At 43.7% G+C, this 22,679-nt stretch overlaps 3 protein-coding genes across 11 annotated transcripts in view; all 3 read left to right on the top strand.

Annotated features, from left to right (window-relative positions):
• The first annotated feature begins 543 nt into the window (after nucleotides 1-543).
• LOC135250275 (cationic amino acid transporter 2-like) lies at nucleotides 544-8,536 on the top strand. Its single transcript, XM_064326410.1, has 12 exons — nucleotides 544-607; nucleotides 1,060-1,430; nucleotides 2,746-2,901; nucleotides 3,696-3,861; nucleotides 4,061-4,197; nucleotides 4,850-5,072; nucleotides 5,975-6,111; nucleotides 6,328-6,430; nucleotides 6,537-6,673; nucleotides 6,935-7,101; nucleotides 7,272-7,380; nucleotides 7,720-8,536. The coding sequence occupies exons 2-12, from the start codon at nucleotides 1,061-1,063 to the stop codon at nucleotides 7,884-7,886; spliced, it is 1,872 nt and encodes a 623-aa protein (XP_064182480.1). The 5' UTR covers nucleotides 544-607; nucleotide 1,060; the 3' UTR covers nucleotides 7,887-8,536.
• A 1,042-nt stretch (nucleotides 8,537-9,578) lies between these two features.
• On the top strand, nucleotides 9,579-16,035 carry LOC135250274 (platelet-derived growth factor receptor-like protein). Its single transcript, XM_064326409.1, has 6 exons — nucleotides 9,579-9,858; nucleotides 10,706-10,982; nucleotides 11,909-12,060; nucleotides 13,082-13,375; nucleotides 14,173-14,312; nucleotides 14,573-16,035. Exons 1-6 carry the CDS (start codon nucleotides 9,801-9,803, stop codon nucleotides 14,792-14,794), a joined length of 1,143 nt encoding a protein of 380 aa, XP_064182479.1. The 5' UTR covers nucleotides 9,579-9,800; the 3' UTR covers nucleotides 14,795-16,035.
• A 1,189-nt stretch (nucleotides 16,036-17,224) lies between these two features.
• n4bp3 (NEDD4 binding protein 3) overlaps nucleotides 17,225-22,679 on the top strand; it is a 34,230-nt gene continuing 28,775 nt past the window's right edge. For all 9 annotated transcript variants that reach the window (XM_064326407.1, XM_064326408.1, XM_064326401.1 and 6 more), the window contains exon 1: nucleotides 17,225-17,533. The gene's annotated coding sequence lies outside the window, so the exon portion shown is untranslated. The remainder of the gene's footprint in view (nucleotides 17,534-22,679) is intronic.

Here is a 22,679-nt window from a genome sequence, read left to right as displayed (position 1 = left end):
AGTGGTTAATTGTTTTCCTTTGAACCTGTAGTAACTTCAACTTGCAAATTCAACTAAATGACATATTGACCCAGATTCCATTTAAAACACACTCACATTGTTTCACCTTGGGGCACCATACTGAACTTCTGATCCCCAATAACCCAGAAATCACAGGGCTTTTCTAGGGCACAAAACCAATTTACAGGTGACTCAGCTTTTATTGTGGTGACCCAAAAAGAGAGAATCATCTTGATTAAAAATATTAGAGTGGCCATTTCTAGGTCAGATTATTAAAACCCAATTGTTTCTCAATCACCGTAAATACCTTTGTTGTTTTACTTATTTTTCATGTGATGTTCTTAATCAGTTTTGTTCATTTTTATCATGTACACACTTCTGACAGCACTTGCACTGAATCTTTCCACTCACGGTACTACTGAGGTAAGTAAAGTAAGATCGAGTGCCTGTTAGTGCAGATAAAGACATCAGCAGTATTATATCAGAGCTTTGATAAAACTATTTGCTTCACTTTGGACTTTAAAGACAAATGCGATTTCAATAGGAACTCACACCGCCAGTTTGCTTTTAGTCAGGAACACATCTGACGTGGACTAACTGAACACAGGTACGTGAGCTGGAATGCTCAGCAATATCGCTGCTTTCTGAGCAAAAATGAGAGAGTGAGTGAATGAGTGTGAGTGTGTGAGTTTGTGCGTGTGTGTGAATGAGTGAGTGAGTGTGAGTGTGTGAGTTTGTGCATGTGTGTATGACTGATTATGTAGTAAACATATACAGTACTATTACAGGAAATGCAATAATGCTTTGGCAACACAGAAATAATCACCCAGAGAGAGGGTATTTGAAACAGTAAAACAGTGTTTAAAGTGTTCTGGTTTCTGGGTAGAACGAGAAATATAATATTCAACACTGAGATTGATTCAATTATGTCATTGATCAGGAATGTGAAGCGATTGGTTGATTGACACTGTTTCCCAGGAGCCGTGATTTGATTGGCTAAATGAAGCTGTTTAACTGAAGCTGCGATGTGTCTGGCTAATCTGGCTAATTGTTTCATAGGATGTCTGGTGCAGCAGTGCTCGCGTTCCTCCAGGGGCTGACCCGGCGCAAGCCCCTGGATCCGGAAGGGGAGGTGTCCACATTTCGCCGTTGCCTGAACACCCTGGACCTGGTTGCCCTCGGGGTGGGCTCCACCTTGGGGGCAGGGGTGTACGTGCTGTCCGGCGAGGTCGCCCGCGGGATATCCGGCCCCAGCATCATCGTCTCCTTCTTCATCGCCGCCCTGGCATCCATTTTTGCCGGGCTGTGCTACTCCGAGTTTGGCTCCAGGGTCCCCAAAACAGGCTCCGCCTACCTCTACAGCTACGTAACCGTGGGAGAGATCTGGGCCTTCATTACAGGCTGGAACTTACTGCTCTCTTACATTATTGGTAAGTATGGAGCAAACTGCATGCACCTGATGTATGTATATATCTCTCATAATGCCAGCCATGCCTCTGTAATGCATTTGAAGCTATATTGTGCTTCAGTCTAATTGATTTGTCTTCTGGGGAAGAGAATCTTTTGAGTCAGTACTCACATGAGATGTTTGTGTTCATGTGAGTAGATTCCAGAATATGCAATCACAGATTAATCATTGATAAATAAATGTTAGTAAAAACAGACTGGAGTAAGAACTTTGAGGTCATGTAAAATTCCTCCCTTCTAATAGATCATTGCTTTGTGCTCGATTGGATTTTCCTTTATTTAAAAATGGATTACTTACCGTATGCCACTATGCATTAATTAAGGCTTGTTTATTGGATTATTTGCATGAATTGATACTGCTGTTAAAGAGGAAATGCTTCACATTCACCTTCTGTTGGTTGTATATATATGTAGATTTTCTTTCAGTTTCAATGTCCTTTTTGTTTTTCCCCCCTATTTCTTAACTTAACCACCTGACACCTGGCAGAAAATAGTTTTTTGTTGTTGTTCTTATTTTATTTTTTTGTTTTTTTCATTTTAATTTAATTTATTTTTATTGGATGCCCTTTGTATTGTAGGTTCCAGCATAGTACAGTATATGTGGTTCTTTATATTAACACCAGAGATTTTGGTCCCCTACAGGGAACAAAAATGAATATTCATATAAATTCATATGAATTATAAACATTGATTGGCCTATTTTCACAGTAAAGGTGGACTGTCAAATTCACCAGAGACTATACAGCACCTGCAGGGCAGTTGTGAAAGTGATTACAGTGTCTTAAGAGTAATGAATTACACTCTTGACATTGGCACGCTAAAAAATTCAGAGCTATAATGAAATGATGGGAAAATATAATTACCTTTGTGTCCCATGTATAAAAACAGCACAATGCACCAGTGTCAGATTTAAAATTGATGTCAGTTTTAACCGGGTCAGTTAAAATGCATGTGTATTTGAAACACATCTTGCAGTACCACTCCGTATTGAGGCAAACAGGTTTACTGCAGACCCTGGAGCTACCAAACTGGTCAGATGCAACAAATATTCAGCTTGCACAATAAAATAACTAAAATAATAAGTCCACTAGTGCCCAGGGCGCTACCATACTGTTAGCAAGACAGAGATCGTGAATGTCATTGTTCATAATTTGTTTATAAAGAAACAAAATGGCACTAAAATTTGGTCAACGTAACATGTCAGATTATTTCTAATTAATGTGATCTATTGAAAAAAACACTTTTTAAAAATATATTATAACTCCATTCTCTCTTCAGGTACTTCGAGCGTGGCCTTGGCATGGAGTGGTACCTTCGATGATCTCCTGGGAAACGTCATCTCGGACTACTTCAGCAAACACGCAGCGATGGCCTTACCTGGCCTGGCCCCCTACCCAAACATCTTTGCGGCAGGACTGATCATGCTCTTAGCCGGCAAGTACAGAAAAAAAAATCACACCCGTGATTTAGGTCCTTACTGATAAATGAGGCGTTAAGTCTCCTGATATGTTGCACCTGGTCATTCTTCTTTTCTTTGGCACACAATGACATGTCACTATGCCAACACATTCTTATTGCTAACTTATAAAGCCGTAATTCCCAACCAGGGGAACCCCTGTATATGTTGGTTTTTGTTCCAACTACAATTACAACCCCATTTTTAATAAGCTGTTATTTTTGTTAATTGAGTGTTGTTCATGTTTAGAGGGATTATTTATTCTCTTAAACCACATTATGCCAGAAATAACTATGCATGCCATGAAGAATAAAAATCTCATGTTCACATTGTGCTTATTGTGCAATATTGCAAACAATAACATAAAAAGAGGTAAAAAAAAATATATATCCTAATCAACTTAAAGACTGAGATGAATCAATAGGCTTTTAAATTATGCTGCTAAACACAAGTGTTTAAGTTCTTTCATATTTAAAAAAAAAACTTATTAACAAAATGCTGGTTAGGCTCATTATCGTTTGCTTTGTTTTTGAATTCTTCATTATCTACCAAATGGTTAGTGGCCACGTGTCCACCCTCTCACAAACTGGGAACTTAATGATTCAGCTGAAGCGGACAGCAATCTTTTCAGCAAACAAAACTATTTGTTGGTGTGTTTTCCAAATGGCAAAATGCCGAATGGCAAAAAATCCTCCAACGGAATAGTTATTCCATAGGCATGCACAATAGGTTAGTGCACAATAATAATATGCTCTCAAATCTTCACTCACAGGTCTCTTGGCCTTCGGGGTGAAAGAGTCTACCACAGTCAATAAGATATTCACCACCATCAACATCCTGGTGCTGCTGTTTGTCGTCATATCTGGATGCATCAAAGGAAACCTGGACAACTGGCACATCAGCAGAGAAACCCTCCTGAATGCCACTGCAGTTGCTGAGTAATAATAATAATAATAATAATAATAATAATAATGATAATAGTACATTTTATGAGATTGTAATTAAGTGTTTAAAAGCATGGCAGCAAATACATTATTTTATTTTAGCTGAGCACCCACAGAAAATAATTCCACAGCAGACAATGTGTGTGATCAGATTGCATTAAGCATGTTTTATTCTTGTCTCGATTCAACTCAGAAACCTCTCCTCCATCGTGAATGTGACGAGCGAATTTGGTGTGGGAGGTTTCTTCCCCTATGGTGCGGAGGGAGCTCTGGCTGGAGCTGCCACTTGTTTCTATGCCTTCGTTGGGTTTGACTGCATTGCCACTACAGGTAATTGTACAATTGATACAATTCTCTGTAGGTAACCCACTACAGGTAATGCACTACAGGTAACTCACTCCAGTTAAAGATAATGTAATGCAGGTAGCTCTGTAAAGATATAACTTCACAGGTAAACCATGACAGTCAACAGGTAGACAACATTTCTACTGTCACTGGAAAAATGTAAATACATTTAATTCCATGTAAATACACAGTAATATGCCTGCTCCTCAGTTAATCTATGTTCTTCCCTGGTGGAAATTCCAGCTTGGTTCTAGTCTGGTTTTAAGCTGGTCCACCTGGTTTGGAGATGGTCAAACTGGCAAAAAGATCGTTGAGATACAAACCATGCTGGAAAGACCATGTCCAGCTGGTGGGCCAGGTTAGTTCAGGCAAAAAACTATCACCAAATTTCAGATGGTATTCAGATTCCATCTTAGGCTAGTAGCTGAAATGTCCACCCGGATTATGTTAGTTTTTGAATAATTGTAGGAGTCATTTCACTTGAGGATTAAATCACTGACTTAAATGATGTCATCAAACCCAATATGGGGTTATATTCACCAATCTTTACATCTCTGGTGGCTTTTAGAGCGCATATTTTCTTCTGCTGTGGTGAGAAATTTATCTGTGCAACCTGACTCTCTGCTGCCCCCTCCAGGAGAGGAGGTGAAAAACCCTCAGAAGTCCATCCCCATGGGCATTGTGGTCTCCCTCCTCATCTGCTTCCTGGCGTATTTTGCCGTTTCGGCATCCCTTACCCTCATGATGCCGTACTACTTGCTGAACATACACAGCCCGCTGCCTGTGGCCTTCGCTTACATCGGCTGGGCAGCCGCCAAATATGTGGTCGCTGTGGGCTCCCTCTGCGCCCTCTCAACCAGGTGAGCGTAACCGTAGGAAGCCCAAGGATGGGCGACCAGAGCAAAAGATATTAATGCATTATGTGTGATTAAAGGAAATGAGATAAGTGTACATGGTATAGTTGGATAACAAGGTGTATGGAGAATGTGTGATTTAATAATGGAGTAAATGTCAAATATGCGATTAGATAGGGAGACTGTGTGATTTGTTGATTTGGTAATTTAAAATAAATAAAGAAATGTAATCTGATTAGTACAAATGAGATAAGTGTACAGTTTGTCATTATATAATGAAGTAATTGTAGAGTGTGTGATTAGTAGTGATGAGGTACCTGGACAATGTGTTATTATGTAAGGTGGTAAATTTAGGATATTTTGCTGAATAGTGAGATATGTAGAATGTGCAATTAGGCATTGGGATGAATGTTTTTTAAATTTCATTATTTTTCAAATATATGGCACCCAACATGGGGCTGAGCATGTCCAATTCCCAGCCCAATTCAAGGAAGTGTGAATCTCTGAATCACGGGGAGTTGCCAGTTGCTTCTTTTTACACCGTAGACTACAGCTACGCTTGCAAAGAGTGGAGTCATAGGAAGACCTTACATATGCAGCTTTAGTACGCAGTCCCCATGCACCCAGCATATTGACCAGCAGGGGTCGCTAAATAGTGATGAATGTGGACCCCTAAGAGGCTGAACCCTCCCGTACCCTGGGAGCGACGCAATCGCCAGTTGCACATTGCCTTGTAGAGCTACCGGCCATAGACAGCACCGGCACAGTCCAGGTTTGATCTGAGACCATGATGCTGATCCATGCACCACAGAGTGGTGCTTTGACCAAATGAGCTATTCAGTAGCATAATGCTTGATTGTAACTTGTTGTTGGACTTTGAGGTAAATTTGTTGCTTTTGGGTGTGTAGCCTACTGGGGTCCATGTTCCCGATGCCACGCGTTATATTCGCCATGGCGAGGGACGGGCTCCTCTTCAGATCCCTCAGCACGGTCAGCTCACGCCAGAGTCCAGTGATGGCCACGCTCTCCTCCGGCCTGGTGGCAGGTAAATCGTACCTAAATTTTCTCAAATATCTAGAAAAAAAATTATGCATATATATTGTCAGGAGTCACCAATATGATAATAAAAGCACTGCGTGTAAACAGTGTTATACTAATAAAGAGTTGATTGATTGCTTGCATGATTGATTGATTGATTGACTAACTGAGTGACTGCCTGACTGACTGACTGAGGAATAAACAGTGGTTTTACGTTCCCCAGCCATCATGGCCCTCCTGTTTGACCTGAAAGCTTTGGTGAACATGATGTCCATTGGAACACTCTTTGCCTACACTCTGGTTGCTATTTGTATTCTCATTCTCAGGTAAGCGTTACACACTGAGATGCTGCTGAATTCAAAATCATCTGAATTAACTGGGATTACAAGTGATCTTAAAACCATTTTATATTAATATAATCTGCCCATTCAGGTACCAGGAAGACCCTGCTGAAGACTGCAATTCGATCTGTAAAGCTGAATCTATCTCTAGTCTGAGCTTTTTAAACCCTCCGTCTCTCCCCACTGCAAGAACCTCCAAGATTGTGACAACATGCACTGCAATCATTGGTAAGAAAGTGACTTCCATTCACCTATGTCATCTACACGTTAATACATTTCTTTCAGACTGCGAAAAATTTCTGAAGAAACATCTAATTTTCCAGAATATTCTGAACAAAATTATTATATATGATGCTTTCATTTAGAAACATTTCTAGCTTAATCTGTACTTGACCTTTACCCCTGCTCTGGGGAGCATCGCAGTTCCATATCGCTTATGTCACAGCGTATGATGTGTGTGTGAATCAGCTGTGTTTGCTTCCCCTGCAGTTGTCCTGGTTCTGGGTCTGGCTGTGATCCTGACAGTGGCTCTGCGGTCACTGGCCCGGAGGAGTCTGTGGAGCCTGTTGTGTCTGAGTGTCCTCCTAGTCGCCATCATCCTCGGGACCCTCCTCATCTGGAGGCAACCCAAAAACCCCACCAGGGCAGCCTTCATGGTGAGAGAGAGAGAGATAGAGAGAGAGAGACAGGCCCACACTTCAGAGAGGACACCCATACTCACTCGCACATACACACACATATATACATACACACCCACACACATACCTGTATTGACTTTAATAAACCACACACGGTGACCATAAAGAGACTCCTGTTGTGTTTGCAGGTCCCCTTCATCCCAGTGCTCCCCATCGTCAGCGTCTTCATCAACGTTTACCTGATAGTCCAGCTGGGTCCGGATACCTGGATACGCTATGCTGTCTGGATGGCAGTGGGTAAGACAACCCCAGCGACTGTATCTGATCATTCACTTTCTACAATAGTCAAAATGACTTTCTTTTTTTACATATGACAAAATTTTTTGATCAGTTGTCACAATGTGTTGTCTATGGATGCTTGTTTGCTTTTTTGTTTGTTATGGCAAAAGGCCAAATGAATTTCCCCATGGGGCAAAAAAGTGTTGCCATTGTTATATGCACTTGTAAGTGACTCTAGGTAAACACCTGTTAAGTGCTTAAACATAAATGTAAATGTAAATGTAAATGGAATGGGATGCGGTGAAAAGAAAATTGAAGAAATGGATCAATGTTGCTAACATGTCTCCCTCCCCATAGGATTCCTCATCTACTTCAGCTACGGGGTCCGTCACAGCGTACAGAAACAGCGGCTGCTCAATGCACAGAAGACCCAGGTGATCCAGACCATCAAGACTCCTGCAGAGGGGGAAGGGGTCCCGTCAGAGGAGGGCAAAGCCGGTGAGGAGAAGATGGAGCTAAAATAGAGATGACTCAGAAGAACTTGTATATCTATATGTTTAATGCCTATATTTTATATTTACAAATATATATATACACATATATGAATACATAACACACACACACACTCACACATATAATCTATTCACAACTTTTATGTAAATTCCCAGCCACAAGGACTTTTTGGCAAGTTTTTCCACTGGAAAATTACTCAGCAGTTATGAAGGAGTCCTATTGTATTGCAGTATTAAATTTATTAACAATTTTAATGTTTTTAAAAATATGCTGTTTATGAATATACTGAATGTAATGTACAGTATATCATATAATATTTACTGTTATATAGCAGGGTAAAGGAACTATTGTTGAAATGGTAACATGGTAAAATTGTTTTTCGATTTTAAATCTGATTTTATGTTAAACAAAAAGTCATTAACTAAGAACGTAGCATTTGTGGTATTTGTACTATTATAAGGTGGAGAGTAAACTAGAGGTAGATATACATGTACAGTGAAAAAACTTCATGAATCAATGCATTTCCTACTTTTATACTGTATGACATTACGGGTTGTTGGGTCATATTTATGGTCCTTTCAAATGTTTTATAATAAACATTGCGCAGCATATACTTTATAAATTCTCATGACAAAATAAAATGACACAAATAAACCATTAATGAGGAATGTGATTCTTTCATTGGAGAAGGTTGCATTTCAACTTTAGGAGAGATACACTGCTGGACCACCTAGTCTTGCATAGTCAGACGTCAATCCTCCCCAAGCATACTAGCTAGTCTAAGGACCATATTAAATTATTGGGGTGACATATCTCCCTGGGTCCCCTCAAATCTGTTCTTATATAGGTAAAACTGTGACAGAAAAGGTGCAATTGATTTCTTGCTGAGATGCAAAAAGTCCAGACAGAACCAGGCCTGGAACTTCACCCCACCCCCCCACCCTCCCACCTGCAGGAGACACAAGGAACAATGCTCCCTTTCACGGAGCATAACTTCTGTCACATCAATCACAGTTTCACCAATTTATCTCCTGGAATCTTGGCACAACAATAACTATGAAATCCGCTGGTGCCTGTCGGCTACCTGCTCAGTCACCAGCCTAAAGACAGCATCAAAACAGAAGCCTTGGTGTAAAGACATTCCACTGGAATTTGTATTTGTTCTACATAACAGCTGTATATGCACTTTTTTCTACTAAAGACAGCCATAGCAAAGTTGATGCAGAATCTATCTATGGCACTATCATAGTGTAGCATTACATATATAACTCACTAAAGCAGCTTTGTGAGGTCTGTAAGGCACATGGTACAGAACAGGTCACAAACCAAAATGTAAACGTACAGTAATATGAAATCAGAATATTCTTAAAAATAAAGAAAAATAGACTCATTAATTGTGTCAATAGTTCTGCAGGAAATTAACTGGTGTCAGAAGAGTTCATATGCAATTACTGTTGCTGTTTTAAGGAAATTTTGCCATTTGAGACGGGTTGAGTTTGAGGCACCATGTCTCTGCCGGTTGGTGGCCCCAGCTAGATAAACACTCCGTGCTTTTGCAGTGGGCGGAGCCAAGAGCCCAGCTAGACAAACACCCCGCTCTGTCTCAGGGGGCGGGGTCAGGATCCCAGGGCTGCAATTGGACGTGCGGGGGAACGACCTGTGGACTGTGAATAGGCCCATTGAGCAAATCAGGAGGAATTTGGGGTGTCTGTGCCACTATCCCTGCACTGAGTGAATTCATGTGAAACTGGCTAACAGCTGACAGCTCGGCTTTACTCTACTCACCCCTTCCCCCATAGAATCTCTGCTGGCCTCTGAGCAGGTCTGGGCCCCTCCACAGACTCCCTGCTTCACAAAAAGGACTCTGAAACCCACCTTATAACTTTCAGCACACTCACAGGTAGCGCAGCGTCCACTTTTCAGCGATGAAGTGGAAGTTGGCATTCAGAGTCGTCATCCTCACCATTTTGCTCTTGGAATTTGGTGAGTTCCTGCTTATTCGTCCGTTATTTTGATATGTTGTTTCGGTGTGTTAGCAGCTCAGAGGATTCTTTCTCTTGCCTGACTGAGCTGTTATACCATAAAGAAACACTGCACACTGGGAGCAAGCCCAAATTTGCTTCATTTCCTTTGTGGTGCTCATGGGATATATACACATGTGCACTGATGCTATCAAACAGCAGCAGTTGGTGTGAGGTTATTTCTTTGTGTACCTGAGCTCCCTTATGATTTGTAAATGCAGACACATCATTTTGATAATGTTGTGTGACTTGAGATCTACTTAACCAATTTATAAATAAATGTAAATTGTATTCGCACTTCAGGTCTGTGTTTGAGGGCTTTGCTGATATTTCTCTTGAATATTTGTCACTCTTGTAAAACCTACAGAACATCCAGAAAAGCTCTTTTTACAACAGCTGTTGGAGAAGTTAATGGCGTAGGTCTCATTTCAAACAGGGTGGGGGGGAACCGTGGGGGGCTGGTGGTTGGAGAGGGGCTGGCATCCAATGGTTTTGTGGCCCAAAAAGATTTGGAGATCTGAAAGAGGGGGGTGCTGTGTGGATCATCCTTTAAGACACTGTTCTAATGGGGGGATGTGTCCCACAATCTGGTACTGAATCAATACCAGTACCAGTACCAACTGTGGTTATGTATCCCATAGGGCATTATCTAGCATCACCCAGTGTCACACAACAGTGCATCCTCTGATGGATTGTACACCTGCTCTAGCTGTGTGTGTGTGTGGGCGTGTGTGTGTGTGTGGCCTGTCTGTGTGTGGGCGTGTGTATGTGCAATGTGTGTATATTTGAGCACTATGTGTTCTTTGCAGGACTCTGTCAGAAGAAAGGCCAAGACGCCGGTGACAAAAAGCCCAAAGTGAAGCCGAAGAAGACCAAAACGGTCACACCCAAACCCAAAGTCAGAGGCACCCCAGCCCCGCCCTCCCAGGTCACCCTCACACAGGTGCTAGACAAAGGAAAGTTCCGGAAGGTGGGGGACACATTGAACGTTCCAGCTGGGGGTTCCCTGGAACTCAGGTGCAAGGGCAAACCCGTGGAGTGGGCGGTGCCCTACTACCTGCAGGAGGAGGACGAGGGCCGGCTCAGGTAACACCCCCACAATAGGAAGGCCCCGGAAAACCAGATACCCCATCAGCTGGGAGTCATGAGTCATGAATTCAACGATGCTCTTAATTATCCATGGGAATTTTTCAATGCATGATTTAATGTTTCAATTAATTCCTTGGATTTGCTAAATTGAAATGTCAAGTCTCAACCCTGATTAATAATTCTTGTAAATTAGCACAATCAATTGTTGGGCTTGGAACAGGAGCAGGGAATTAAGGAACAGGGCTTTGTAATTAGAAAGTTGCAGGCTTAAATCCCTAAAGAGGCATTACTGTTCTACCCTTGGGCTTGGCCACTATTTCTCTGGTAACTAGAAAATAAAAATTTAAGCCACTCTTGGAGAGCAATGGGCATTAGGGGAAAAAAATATTGCTAAAATATTTTTTAAAGATATATCTCAGCTGTAAGCCTTCAATAGGGCAATGTTGAGAGCTAGAAACAATGGTTCACAAATGTACCATATGTACGTGCAAGAGCAATAATGTTATCATCAACCAATAGAATTGCACCCATTTACATAAGTAAGGAAAAAGCATCCTGTATTAAAGATGTCCTGAATAAAATCATCAGCAAAAATAAATGTAACAAAATGAGCTTCGACTGACATGGATGTAAGAACTGGGCTTGACTGAGATAGATGAAACAATGTCGGAAATAGCCTTGAATGAAACGAAGCTAACAGCACTGTGACAGGCCTCCGTAGGATACATATTAGCAAGACTGTCACTGTTCATCCTTGTGTTATGAAATGCCATGACCCAAAGCATGCAATCTTCACATTTTGTTCCACGTAATTCGCCTGTTCGGCTCCCGTTTCTCACCTGCATCTCGTTTATTTCTCTGTAGTTTCTTGCTTCTTTCCTTGCTAATGTCTCTCTTATTTCTCATTTATTTCTCTCCCATAGGACGGTTCAGCATGCACGGTATGGTGCGCTCATCCTGTCCAACGCTACAGGTGCGGACACGGGCGAGTACACTTGCTACCCCATGCATTGTGAGGAGAAAGACTGCCGGAAGGACTACGAGCGTGCGGTTAAGGTCTTTGTCTTCTTTCCCGGTAAAGCCCTACATAATTTCACCAAGATTCAGAATGCATTTCGGTTTCCCTCTGCAGAGGGCACTTAAGTAGCACTTAATTCAAATATACAACTTTTTTCTTTTTTTGGCTGGACCGCAACAGCGGGGCCAGCCCTACAAACGCGAATGTCTGTGACTGACTGAGTGAGTGACTGAGTGAGTGATGAAGTTACACCATTGGTCGGCCGAGTTATGAAGTCACACCATTGGTCGGCTGGATCACGTGTGTTAGGTCCAGCCATATACTAGGCTTTAACCTGGTCTTGTTTAAACAATTGAGACCAAATTCATTTGGATCCTTGTTATGCTCCTGAAGGTTCACAAGTATTTTCCATTAGAGGACTATCTATTATAGCGATGGCTAACCCTGGTTCTGGAGATCCACATGGTATGCTTGTTGCAGCAGTGTCTGTAACCATTAGGGGGCATGTGTACAAAAAAGCAAAACATTAAAGACAGTTGGTACATTGGCATGAGAGTGGTGATTGGTACAGTGCCTGTCTTTATCTGTGTGGCTGTGTTTGGTGACTCCCAGGAGATCCCCAGCCAAAGAGGCCAAAAGAGTGAATAGTGATGTTGTAACAATAATTGATTTTACGTTTTGTTTTTAATAGAACACTACGTTTTGTCACAGAAAAGTTGTGTTGTTCCGTAGCAGAACCCCAGAGCTGTGTTTCTAGACATATGAATCACATGCAAGAACAGAGAGAGCTTTTCCTCTGTCTTTCCTAGACTGCCCCCTGGTGCCTGTAACAGGTACTGAGCCTATATCGGCATCAAATATGTTTTTAATATTTTCTTAACAGGAGAGTATTTCATTATTTAGGTGTGTGCAAAATATATTCCTAACAAAAAAATGGAATCATATGAAAGAAACAATTTGTTCTGGTTATTGTTGAGATTTTGAGATTATTCATTTACGGTTGTCTGTAATCATATATTTGAAATACAGTATTTGATGAAGTATTTGACCCAGGTCTGACTCATCCTGGTTCTTGCAGACCCGCAGGAGCTGTTCGTGCCCTCGTCGGATTATTACGAAATTATTCAGCTGCGCACCAACCGGCCCACGGTGCTGCCCTGCCAGGTCACCAACCCTCAGGCCACAGTGACCCTGCACCGTGAGTTCCCCCCGGAGGAGCTCAAAGTGGACGGGACCGAGATCTCCTTCGACCTGAAGAGGGGCTTCACCATCCACAGGCCACGCCCCCACCACGCCGGCTCTCTCTACTGCGTGGCCAGTCACGGCAGGCTGCGGCAGAGCTCCGTCAAATACGTCCTCATTTACGTCAACTGTGAGTCTATCAAATACGTCCTCATTTACGTCAACTGTGAGTCTTTGAAATACATCCTCATCTATGTCAACTGTGAGTCGAGCAAATACATCCTCATTCACATCAACTGTGAGTTTATCGAATACGTCCTCATGTACATTAGCTGTGAATCTACTAAATTGTATTCTCTTCTACATCAACTGTGAGTCGACCAAATACATCCACATTAATTTAAACTGTGAGTATAGCAAATACGTCTGCATTTGCATAACTGGGTGTCTATGAAATATGTCCTCTTCTACATCAACTGTGAGACTATCAGATACATACTCATGATTCAACAGCTATGAGTCTAGCAAATACGCCTTCATCTACGTCAACTGTGAATCGACCAAATAAGTCCTCACGAATGTCCGCTGTGAGTCAAACAATTACGTCCTCACATGCGTCACCTGTGAGTAAATCTAATACATCCTTACACACCCCACCCATATGTCCTGTCCATGCAGCTAAACGCATCTTCATCCACGTCAAACGTGAGCTTACAGCACAGTACCCGACTATGTCAACCGTGAGTGACCTGCCCAAACACCCTACCCACAAGTGCCCTACCCATGCAACTAACACTGGTAACAATGTAAGCAGTCATGAATCTTTGCAATTTGCCTCAGGCCAACAGCTTAATTTTAGAATGATTACAATGACAGGACAACAGAAGCCAGTATCAGAATGAACTGCAGGCCTGGCTTGCTCAGTAGGCCTCTGTAAAGAGTTATGTGTAGATGGGTGTGACTTTATTGCTTCTTCTTTCCCCTTAGACCCCACGTCCCCTCCCTCCCCTGTGATCCAGGCCTCCTCCACGTCTGTCCGTGTAGGTGAGAACCTACAGATCATCTGCTCTGTGATGGGAGAAGCCAACGTGGCCATCGAGTTCACCTGGGATTACCCCGGGCAAGAGGTAACCCCCATAAGCACAGCAACCACACCATGGGACTGTAATGAGCATAATTATTAATCACCCCATTTATGACAGTGACTAATAAACGTAATGTCATTGACAACAGATACTGTTGTCTGTGGGGGAAATTATTGTCAGCAAGAAAGGAACCATACTATAGCATAGCCCAGGAAGCTTGGTGTTGATTTTCCCCTCCCCCTACAGTAAGGTCTACATTGGTTTACTCCTTCCCTGTTCTGTATTGCTTTGGTTTGCTCCAGATTGGCAGGCCGCTGTACACCGAGGACAGCGTGCGGCCCATGCGCGGCAGTGGCCAGGGCCAGCAGCGGTCTGAGACCGTTCTCCTGGTGGACGAGGTCCGCGAGGTGGACGGGGGGACTTACACCTGCACCGCCCAGAACCTTGAGGGGTCCCGCTCCGCCTCCACTTCTGTCAAAGTGCTACCGGCCCAAACTGCCATCCCTCGCCCCCGCAGGCCCTGAGACCAGCCCCTACCACCTACAACCTTCATCCAGGACTGGAGGTTTCCACGGACACAGACAATCCCCCATGGACTCTCTATCTCTCTCTATCTTTCTCTCTGTCACACACACACACACACACACACACACACACACACAGCGCTCAGGGCTTTGGGCTGCGCTGGAGAAAAGCACTGCAAAAGGATGCACAGAAAATAAAGACACGTTAGGGAGAAGCCAGTGAATTTCACTGACTGGGAGGCTTGAGGCATGAGAGCCATTCTGTTCCATTCTTCAGCATGTAATATGATCATTTATACCTGTGTTTTTTCTTAATTATATGTTGTTGTTGTTTTTTTTTTGTTGGGTTTTACATATTTCTACTTCATATTTCTACTTCATAGTCATATTTTATGCCTTGTATTAATTTGCTCAGTGAATGCAGTTCAGACAGTTATATCCAACAGTGTTCACTCCTTGTGTTTAAAAGAAAAACGATGTGTATTTAGAATAATCTTATCTATAATATTACACCTGAGTATCTCTCTCCCTCATTCTGAAAAACAACCTGCCACTAAAATGTACTTTTGAACTCGGACACAGCACACGTGACTCCTGTCAAAGCAGTTCATTTTTATGGTTGCAGATCAAATGAAAAGGAATGGAAATTTCCTTTTTGTGTAATTATGGAAAAGTATAGATGATCAGGCTTTGTATTTTTTGCAAGAACATCTTTGTTCCAGTTAAATTGGTGAATATGCTGATTTTTTGTCATTTTTCATAAATTGTATGGAATAATTGTGAGTCATAGTGGTGATCTAAATTTGGTGTCTGACCTACTGCAGGACAGGGCTGAATGAGGCCAGAAAAACAAGCTCTTCTCTCCAGACATGACATTTAAACATGCCAATTAAAAGAGTCTTTTTTATTTTTAGGCTATCTCAGAACAGTGGATGATTACAGTAGTAGCTAAGGCCTTTCAGTCAAGGAAATGTCCTAGCAGTGAGACAATGTGGTTGCCTGCATTATGCTTTGACAAGAAAACTGTGCAAAACCTTAGGGAACTTAGCTATTCTGTAGGCTACTATGAATTGTTGATTATGTTTGGTTTTTATATTTTACTTAGCACATGGGTTGATACATTCATTGTTATATAGGCTAGTTTTGGTCTGTTTCTGTTTTTGGTTGTGACTGAGAGATTGATGAATGGTCACCTTTGTGACCAAGTGCAAGTTGTGACTTTATTAAATGATATCACAGTCGGCTCTTTCACCTCTCAAATTGGTTTTGCATGTTTTAGAAGTTAGTCAAAAAAAAATCTTATGCTCAGTTTGTCTGTAAGCATAAATAAGCCAAGACTCACGAACGGTGATGTCCTACGCTAAGTGTTACGATGTTATTTGTTACTGCAATGACAATATATGCCCGCTAGAGGCACTAGAACGGACAAAAAGAACGTGCCGCCAAAGCAGGTATTCAAAAAAGTCAGTCGTTTGGATTGAAATGGGCCCAGTAGTCTAGTACTATTAAGAGGAATTACGCGGAAAAAAAACAAAATGTGCCTCTCCTAAATTCTTCCACATACACTTTTTGTGTCAGTTGCTTGTGGTTTGGCGATAGCTTTGCTTGTAGCCTACTGGTGGGTAACAGTATATTGCTTTATTGCTAAGATATTAGTTTCATCCACAAATTGGTAGTTGTACAAGCCTGGTGCTGCACGATAGACGGGTAAAGAGCGAATCAGAGTTATGTCTGATATACTGTGCATTTGTACTGCCGACCATTTGATTAGATGAGCCAACCTTGGACTGGAGGTTGGCCCTCCTAATCTGTTCATCAGAAAAGACCCAGTGGACAGTGTGTTTCTCCCGAATCTAGGGGCTACCAATTCCATCTGTACATGGCATGATGTGCACTGCACTTTGAGGCTTAAGTGCCTGTGTGACAAGGTCGTTAAAACAGGGTGAGCGTGTGCGTTTTACACCCTAAGAGCTTCCTTTAATAGGCTATTGCAAGAGGATGAGAATCCCAACCAGGTCCCAGCGGAGCAGACGGTGGCTCCTCTTCTTAAATAATTCATAAGCTTCTCAAGATTTCAGGCGGTATTTTTAAAAATGTAAATCAGCCACAGATCTGTCTGCGAGATGGGGATTTTATGGAGAAGCATCATAGCAGTAAGCTTACTGTTGCTGTCTTTGGGAAAGTACATTGTTAGCATTGTCTGCAGTGGCCAGCAATGAAATTATTGTATGTCTGCCATGCTAATTGGCATGCTTCCAATCGATTTTTCACTGGTAGCTCATCACCGGCACGGAATGTTTGTTATTATCTAAATTGCCTGGATGAATGCACAGTCATATGCCTGCAAGTTAAGAAATACATAAAATGGGTATATATTGTCGGGTTGATTCTGTTTATTTCAGGAAATTAAACAGACAAACATAAATAGGTGCATTCTGCAACTTCGCCAGGTCCATCGGTTGCACAGCTGTCATTCCGTTTGATGGCGCTGTTGAGGTACACTCGGTACCAAATCCGTTGCGAGGGAATGCGTATGGGTTGAGGATTGCGCTGCATTGTCCACAGTTCAAATCTCAGAGAGGGAAAAAGGTGCAGAACGGCAGTGCGGTGCTGCAAGATTTGATAGTCACATCGGCGAAGTCGTATACTGATTTGAACCAGGAATATACTCCTGCATTTGTTCGCTGCAATCCAAGAACTGAAATTTTCTTTCGTGTGTGAATCTACATTCGGGACATGGTAAGGACTGCTTTGCTCTTCATACAGTTATTGGTGAAATACTTTAAAAGGAGCTAGCGACGACGCTAGCAAGATGCAACACTTTCCCTCGAGCTCGCACCTTGGCGTGGATGTTAGCGATACTTGATTGGAGCTTTGTGGTCAAGTTTCTTACATGTCATAAGTTATTTTCATATATTGCTTTTTAATTTTATTCTGGCACAAGGAAGTAAACTAAATATAATAACTTCGCTTGAATCGTTTATACTCCACTACAGTCAGGTGGGTTTAAAACCCAGCTAGTTCAGAACAGCCAGGTCTACGTCTTGGTAAGTTAGATGATGCGATGCTGCGAATGGTGTTGTTTGGTAACATCAGTGCTTGTGTAACTAGTTGGCTGAAAATATTTATGTGTTGTTGGCATCGATGGCAATTCTTACATTGGTATGGCTAGTGAGATTCGTGAATAATGTACAACATAAAATTATTGATATTTGTTCATATAGTTCAAAAACAGTTGTATAGCCGTTTCCCACTCATCTGTCACGTTGCCAACGAGATTCGCAGGACTCGCTACCTTTAATATAATGATTGCAGCCACCAATGTTTACACAGCTTAGCCTACTCACGATGTAAGTTATGTGACTCGTACTGATATAGCCTAACTTGGATAGCGTAGCTATGTTATACTGTTGCTTTACGTTTCAAGCGACATAACCAGGCAGCGCAGCCTGATAGTTGCATAAACACTTGTGTTGCCATGTGCGTAGTCATTTTAACGGTTGAAATGGCGCATCTGTTAAGACGGGGTAAGCTCATTTGTTTTGTTTACTTTTTCTGCAACTCAAATCCGAGATAACGATCTTTAATTATTAGCCACTCTGTAGTTATGGTTAGGATTTGGAAACAAAAATATAATTTAATTTATACAATTTAAAAAAAACAAAAGGAAGTCCAGGGTTCACTTTAAAGATATGCGGATTTTGTTTGTTAACTTTTTTGTTTGTGTTTTTAAAAAAAAATTTTTTTTACGTATGCTTGAATATGCACCCAAATTGAACACAGCGCAGTTGACAAACGCACGCCTGTGTGCTTGCGTGTGCGCTCATGGTGTTCTCCCTGTGGTACGCATATCTGTGTCATAGGTTTACACAGAAAGGTACACCTTAATGACAGTGTCGTTCGCCAGCGCTAAGGAAACCGCGCTAAACATAGGGAAGTAATTATGCAAACCTAGTTGTATTGTTTAGTCGATGCTATATCGGGAACGATCGGGAACAGTGTTGTTCTTTGTTTTCTTTCCTTTGTTCAACTTGTGTTTGTAACCCCCCAGGGCTTCGACTGCAAATAGCCTCCCCCAACCCATCCTCTTCTCGGTGGTTTTAGGAAAAGTGCACTTCTTGTGTAACTGGGATGTAGAGAAACGTGCAGTGCCGTATGTATACCTGAATATCCTGAGATTGTTTGCAATAAAATGAATAAAGTGGAGCAGAGGTTTACCTGGTGCAGGAGAGAAGGGACGCAAGTCTGAATTGAATTGTGATGCTTATTGTCATATACCACCATGTGATTTAAGAACGTCATAAACAGGTCTTCCTTACAATAACGTGCTTTCCTGCTTGAATCTCTGAGTCTGCCTTAATGCAGGAGTCCAGTCAGCTGGAGTCCCTGTTAATTTTGGATATCCGCCCATCTTTCATTGATGCTTTGGGCCCCCCCTGGGGCAAGGGGTCGAAGGTCACGGGTCTCCTGTAATAGTTGGGAAATCACTTGAGCGGATGCAGGCCTTGTGGTGCAGCTGGGCCATGTCCCTGTGGAGCCCTGCAGGAAGGATGGGGTATTGATTCTCCTCCCTGCTCATCACAGGAAGACAGTGCCTTTCCCACCAGCCAAGGAACGGGACTCTCCCCACTCATTTTTCAGTACTGCTGCCTCTCTTTTTTCTTTTTTTCTACCGCTGTCTTGTTCCTCTCTTCTCTCTTGCTTTATATGTGTGTCCATCTACCCCGTGTCCTTAAATCCATCTCTCATTCTCTCTCTTGCTCACCCTCTCTCCTCCCTCATTTTCCTTCTCTCCTTCTCATTCCATCTTTCTCTCACTCTCTCGCTCACTCACATTATTATCTCATTGGTTTCTGACTTAGATCTTTCCCTCCATTTCTGAAAGCAGAGATGATCCTTTCATCTCTCCCCCCTCCCCTCCCCTTCGCTCTGTCCTCACAAATCCTCCAGCCAACGTGATCGATCTGCATCGCAGTGTACAACTTTGGACGGTCCGGGTCTGTGCACACGGGGAAGCAGAGGGTATATCGATTCAGCTTCAGCTCCTCCCTGCCTGGGTTCCGCTGTACAGATTTGGCCCGGGTAATCTCTTCTTGGCGCGAGGAGGGAGAGTCTGCAGAAACATCACGTCATGTCCACATGCCCAAACAGATCAGAGCGCTGCTTCTCTTTTATTCCCGGAAGATGTTGACAAGTCTAGTGTGATGTTTATGTGGTGTGCTCGAGGGCGGTCTGCTGGAGAGGAGTTTTTGTAAACCTGTGGGGGATTGAGTGCTCAAGGAAAGGGTGACGCATTTGGGTGCATGCCATCATGTCCCAGTGACCCAGGTGGGTCTGTGGCTCCTCCCCATGTCGGTAGATGGGCTCCAGGGTGTTGTAATTTGGAGTTTCATACATTGCTGTTTGTAAGAGAGTTTAAAAAAACCGTGTGTGTAATCGTGAACAGGAGATGCTCTTTTAATGAGAGTGTAAAGGGTACACAGGGTATGTGCTTTGCTCTACGTAATGTGTAAAATGTGTGCATGTGGGAGCTGCTTTTTCACCTGTGGAGGTCTTGGTGTAGATGCAGTTACAAGCGTGGGTTCTTCAGTTTCTTTTTCCCACTGACACATATACGGCTTTACCCATGGAAACGCAGACCTGGGGGGGTGGGGGGCGTGGGTGGGGTGAGGGAGAATTGCACACGAGTTCGGAGCCCCCACAGCCATAGCTCCCGTATGGCTGTTTGTTTTATTTCCAGCCGTGTTTGTGAGCGTGTTTTAGTGAGCGCAGAAGATTGCCGTGTGAGAGGAGGTAATTACCATTCTCCAGGTGAGGCTCGCCCTGCTGTCTCCTCAGCGGTAGTGTTTAGGTATGTGCCAGCGCGACGCAAGACGGGAGCGCTGTTGGTGTGTGGTCAGCTGGGCGTGCTTTCTGTCTGCCTCACCCCCTCCCTCCTTCACCTCTCCCCCATTTCCTCCGCTCCTCCACCTCTTCCTTTCCTGGTGGTCCCCAGGGCACAAACCGTGAGCTTTGACCGCTTCTGCATTGAAATGCATGTGGGCCGTCGTAAAACTCTGAAAGGGGAGGGGGGGGGGGTGGCGGTGTATTTTCGGAGGAGGGGTTCCTACTCCAGACGAACTCAGAGCTGTTTCTTTTGAAGCAGAGAAAAGTGGGGGAGAGGGGAGGGGGGCTGCTGCGTTCCCCCCCACTGCCCCGCCAGTAACCGTGGTAACCGGAGGCCCCCCCCCGATGAGCCTTGGTGACCTGGCGGATTGTGGCGCTGACCGTACCGGGGCGGGGGGTGCGGCAGGCTTTCGGGCTGTGAGGGCGGAACTGTCCTGTCTGCATCATCGCTCCTTCCTCCTTTCACAGGAACAGGAAGTCAGTAATTTGCACAAAAAATGTAGTCTTTTAGTTATGCCAATTGAATTAATTTAAGTGTATTGCATATCTTGCTTACGAGCTAGCACAAAACCTTTTCAATAGATAATTACAGATTTGTAATATGCTTGTTTTGTGTTGTCTTGTAAGATTGGTCCACTAAACATTGTTTTTGGTGATCAATGTGACCATCGACCATAACAGTGTGCACAGAGGGGGGAGGGGTCGGGGGTTTTGAGAATCTGGCTGAAGCATGGCAGGCAGTGGTTTCCCATCGCTGGCCCGTTTTGGTTTGGGAGGTGGACGAGAGTCAAAGTGATGTGGGCGTGGCAGCCATGACGTGTCAGTCAGCCAGAAGCGACCAGTCATATCGCTTCTATTCTCCCTCATCCAGATTAGCCCCCCTCCCTTCCTCTCCCTGATGCGGCGCGGTGGTGCATTCTTTGGGCATGACGGCTCTGAAACCAGGGAGCTCTGCCTCCCACCTCCGGTATGTTTGCCTGCCTGTCTCGGTGTTATAAATGGCGCATTTTTGTTGAACATTTCACACCCTCCGCCTTTGTCGTGATGACAGGGTGTTTCGCTGCGCGTCTCACCGTGAAGCAGGTTTGCCAGACTTCAGGCCGTGTCGCTTGACTGCTTGACCCACCGAATAAGTTATCAACCGGCTGCTCTTCGTGCTTCTCTTGACACAGAGCCTTGACACTGACCTCAGCCCTCCCCCCCCTACACATACCCCCCCATCCCCATTCCCAAGCCCACACTCTGAGCCCACAGTTGCCCCAGCCAGCTAAAGCTGATCTGGAATGGCTGATAGTAAGCTTCGCTGGTCCCTGCCCACAGGGACATAGAACAGCAGGCTACATGTCTCTGGACAGCAGATGGCCTATCTTGGGCAATGTCCCTGAGTAGGACTCTGATCACTAAAGGGGCTTTCACTGGAGCGAGCAGCTAAAGACCCATAATCCCCCTCATACCCTCTGCACACGAGCTCCAACAACATCCCACGAAGCTGAACAAACAGCCCCCACCGCCTGGCACCAAGGGAGAGAGTCTATGGGCCACTCAGGGTTAATCAGGTGTCCTTTTGTATTCCTGCCTCCCACCCAATGCATGCTGGGATAGGCACCCCCCGCGACCCTGACCAGGAAGAAGCGGGTATAGATAATGGATGGATGTTGGGTCGCCCCGCCCTGTTAGAATACGTGCCTCTCTCTCCCCCGGAGAGATGAAAATGTCTTTTGTGTCATTAACAGCTTTGGCGTGTTGATGCACAGCTGGTGAAAATCTCTATAATCACTGATCCACCTCCCAGCCCCCACCCGAATGCCTGCTGGGTGAATGTGTCTGTTGGATGAACAATCCCACGCGTCACTGAGTGTGCAAATGGGGCAGAATCGCACATGCCACTAGCATGTAAACATGTTGATTAATGTGTCACTGAGTGCATAAACGTGGCTGAATCACAAACTGAGTGTAAAAATGTGACAGTCACACGTGTCACTGAGTACAGACACGTGGC

The sequence above is a fragment of the Anguilla rostrata genome, chromosome 3 (genome assembly GCF_018555375.3).
Source record: "Anguilla rostrata isolate EN2019 chromosome 3, ASM1855537v3, whole genome shotgun sequence".
Lineage (NCBI taxonomy): Eukaryota > Metazoa > Chordata > Actinopteri > Anguilliformes > Anguillidae > Anguilla > Anguilla rostrata.
This window is presented reverse-complemented; position numbering and strand designations above follow the sequence as displayed.

Excerpts from the sequence above, each read along its gene's own strand:
- LOC135250275 (XM_064326410.1), top strand. The coding sequence starts at position 1,061 with ATGTCTGGTGCAGCAGTGCTCGCGTTCCTCCAGGGGCTGACCCGGCGC. Across the intron at positions 2,902-3,695 it reads ACTGATCATGCTCTTAGCCG|GTCTCTTGGCCTTCGGGGTG; the intron begins GCAAGTACAGAA and ends CTTCACTCACAG. Across the intron at positions 7,381-7,719 it reads TGCTGTCTGGATGGCAGTGG|GATTCCTCATCTACTTCAGC; the intron begins GTAAGACAACCC and ends CCCTCCCCATAG.
- LOC135250274 (XM_064326409.1), top strand. The coding sequence starts at position 9,801 with ATGAAGTGGAAGTTGGCATTCAGAGTCGTCATCCTCACCATTTTGCTC. Across the intron at positions 12,061-13,081 it reads GGTCTTTGTCTTCTTTCCCG|ACCCGCAGGAGCTGTTCGTG; the intron begins GTAAAGCCCTAC and ends TGGTTCTTGCAG. Across the intron at positions 14,313-14,572 it reads GGGATTACCCCGGGCAAGAG|ATTGGCAGGCCGCTGTACAC; the intron begins GTAACCCCCATA and ends GGTTTGCTCCAG.